Raw genomic sequence first — 2,447 nt, 5'->3', positions numbered from 1 at the left:
CCATATATGGTAGAAGATTACCCATCAACATCTGTTACAATAGAGACACGTCGTACAAATAAACTTCTTAATGATTTAGGAGCGTTACACTTACAACATGAAAAGCACATTACAGAGTATGATTTGCCGATATCAACTGGAGAATGTGACAATGATTCAGCTGTACCAAGACTCATTCAAGATGAGCTATCTGTTCCTAATGTAGATAAAGAACTCACTTTAATTGAAAAGTTGAATAACGACTAGAGAGTTGCATATGAGAAAATCATGACAGTTATTGATCGTAAGGAAAGCATGATATTCTTCGTCGATGGGCCAAGGAGAACTGGGAAAACATTTTTGTATTGCTCAATATTGGTAACCTTGAGAAAAGCAGGTCACATTGCAATTGCCACAGCTACATTTAGCATAGCAGCAACATTACTCCCTGGTGGAAGAAAAGCGCATTCCAGGTTTAAGATTCCTTTAATTCCTAATGCTTCATCTACTTGCTCAATAAGTAAACAATCAGATTTAGCTGAACTTATTAGACGTGCCACCATCATTATTTGGGATGAAGCCCCAATGGTAAATCGACGTGCACTCAAATCTTTAGATAGAACATTTAAAGATATTATGAAAATAAATTTACCTTTTGGTGAGAAGGTGCTAATTTTGGGTGGAGATTTTCGTCAAGTACTTCTGGTTGTTCCAAAGGGTACAAAGGCAGAAATGATTGATGCATGCATAGTCAAGTCCCCATTATGGAAAAATGTCAAAGTATTACATTGAAGCAGAATATGAGGTCTATCAACGATGAAGAGTTTGCTGAGTATATACAACGCATTGGTGATGGGAATGAACCATTTATAATTGATGATTTGATTAAACTACCCTCTTCAATGGTAATGCAATGGGAGGGTTAGCATTATATATACAACTTGATTGATCAAGTTTTTCCAAGTTTGCAAGAACATGCCAATGATGCAAGGTATATGGTTGATAGGGCTTTGCTAACACCTATAAATGATGATGTTGAACAGTTTAATGCAAAGATAATTTCTTAGTTCCCAGGAGATGAGTTTACGTTACATTATTTTGATGAGGTTGAAGGAGATAATAATCATCTATATCAACAAGAATTCCTAAATTCTATATCTCCAGGGGGTTTACCACCACATATATTAAGGCTAAAAAAGGGTGCTCCAATTATGTTTCTGCGCAATATAGATTCAAAAGCCGGATTATGTAATAATACAAGATTGATATGCCGTGGATGTTTTAACAACGTAATTGACACTGAAATTTTGACTGGACAATATGCGGGTACACATGTTTTCTTGCCAAGAATTCCTTTGAAGACAACAGAAAATGTACACTTGCCATTTGTAATTATCAGACGACAATTTCCTGTACGTTTAAGCTTTGCTCTTACAATAAACAAAGCGCAAGGTCAGACAATTCCAACTGTTGGAATTTATCTTCCTGATCATGCTTTTAGTCATGGCCAATTATATGTGGCATTGTCAAGGGGAGTCTCCCAATCCACCACAAAACTATTGGTGCAAAAAGGAACAATACCTGAGGAGGAAGGTGTTCACACAAGAAATATTGTGTATAAAGATGCTTTGTTCCCCTCATCATAGGTATTAATTAACAATTGAAAAGAACTGTCTTACATATAAATGTATTTTAATAATTTACAAATTTTAATGGTTATGCGGTCTACGTTTTAATATTTTATTTCTTGATCTTTTTTATGTATACAATTAATTGGTAACAGGAAGGATGCCCAACTCAAATGTGAGAATCGAGTCCACTATGCTAAATAATGGAGTGCATGCTGTTCCTACTACTCATTGGGAGAATTGGAAGGATGATCAACCATTATTAAACATGGAGGCCATTGATAACAAGGTATATTTCTTTTTAATGATATCTTTAATCAGCACCCCTTTCTATTGTTTTATCAAAATTAATATTAAAAATGTCATGCTGCGTATGGGTTAGGTTCGCAAATTGGCAATTTATTCACCTGGTTGGGGATTCACTATTCGAGTTGACAAAAAAGAGCTTTGGAAAGAAGTGAAACGAGTTTTAGAGTCACAAGAATTAGAAAGGTTTGTTACAGTATTTTTTAAAATAGGAAAATAAGTAATTGATAGTCTTAATATACAAACAATTTTTTTCTTCATTTTGAAGTTCCATAAACAAAGACAAACAACAAATCAATGTCAAGAAGAGCAATGAGGTGCGCAACATCCATAGTAATAAAGACAAAGGAAAAATGAAGGACGATGTGATCTCTAACACTCATGCCAACAGAGACAAACGGAGAATGAAAATCAAGAACAATGTGGTTTCCAACATCCATGAGAAAAAAAAGATACGAAGAAAAAAAACCAAGGACGATGCAATTTTCAAGACCCAAAATAGTAAAAAAAAACAGAAAATGAGAGTCAAGGACG

The 2,447-nt window shown here is 34.7% G+C and overlaps 1 protein-coding gene across 1 annotated transcript; it reads left to right on the top strand.

Moving 5' to 3' along the window:
- The first annotated feature begins 267 nt into the window (after nucleotides 1–267).
- Nucleotides 268–771, top strand: LOC142635412 (ATP-dependent DNA helicase RRM3-like). The gene has a single exon (XM_075809571.1). The coding sequence runs from the start codon at nucleotides 268–270 to the stop codon at nucleotides 769–771; it is 504 nt and encodes a 167-aa protein (XP_075665686.1).
- The last annotated feature ends 1,676 nt before the right edge of the window (nucleotides 772–2,447 follow it).

Source organism: Castanea sativa, chromosome 1, assembly GCF_040712315.1.
Source record: "Castanea sativa cultivar Marrone di Chiusa Pesio chromosome 1, ASM4071231v1".
In the NCBI taxonomy this organism is placed as follows: Eukaryota; Viridiplantae; Streptophyta; class Magnoliopsida; order Fagales; family Fagaceae; genus Castanea; species Castanea sativa.
The sequence above is the reverse complement of the archived record's forward strand: the minus strand, read 5'-3'. Positions and strand labels throughout refer to the sequence as shown.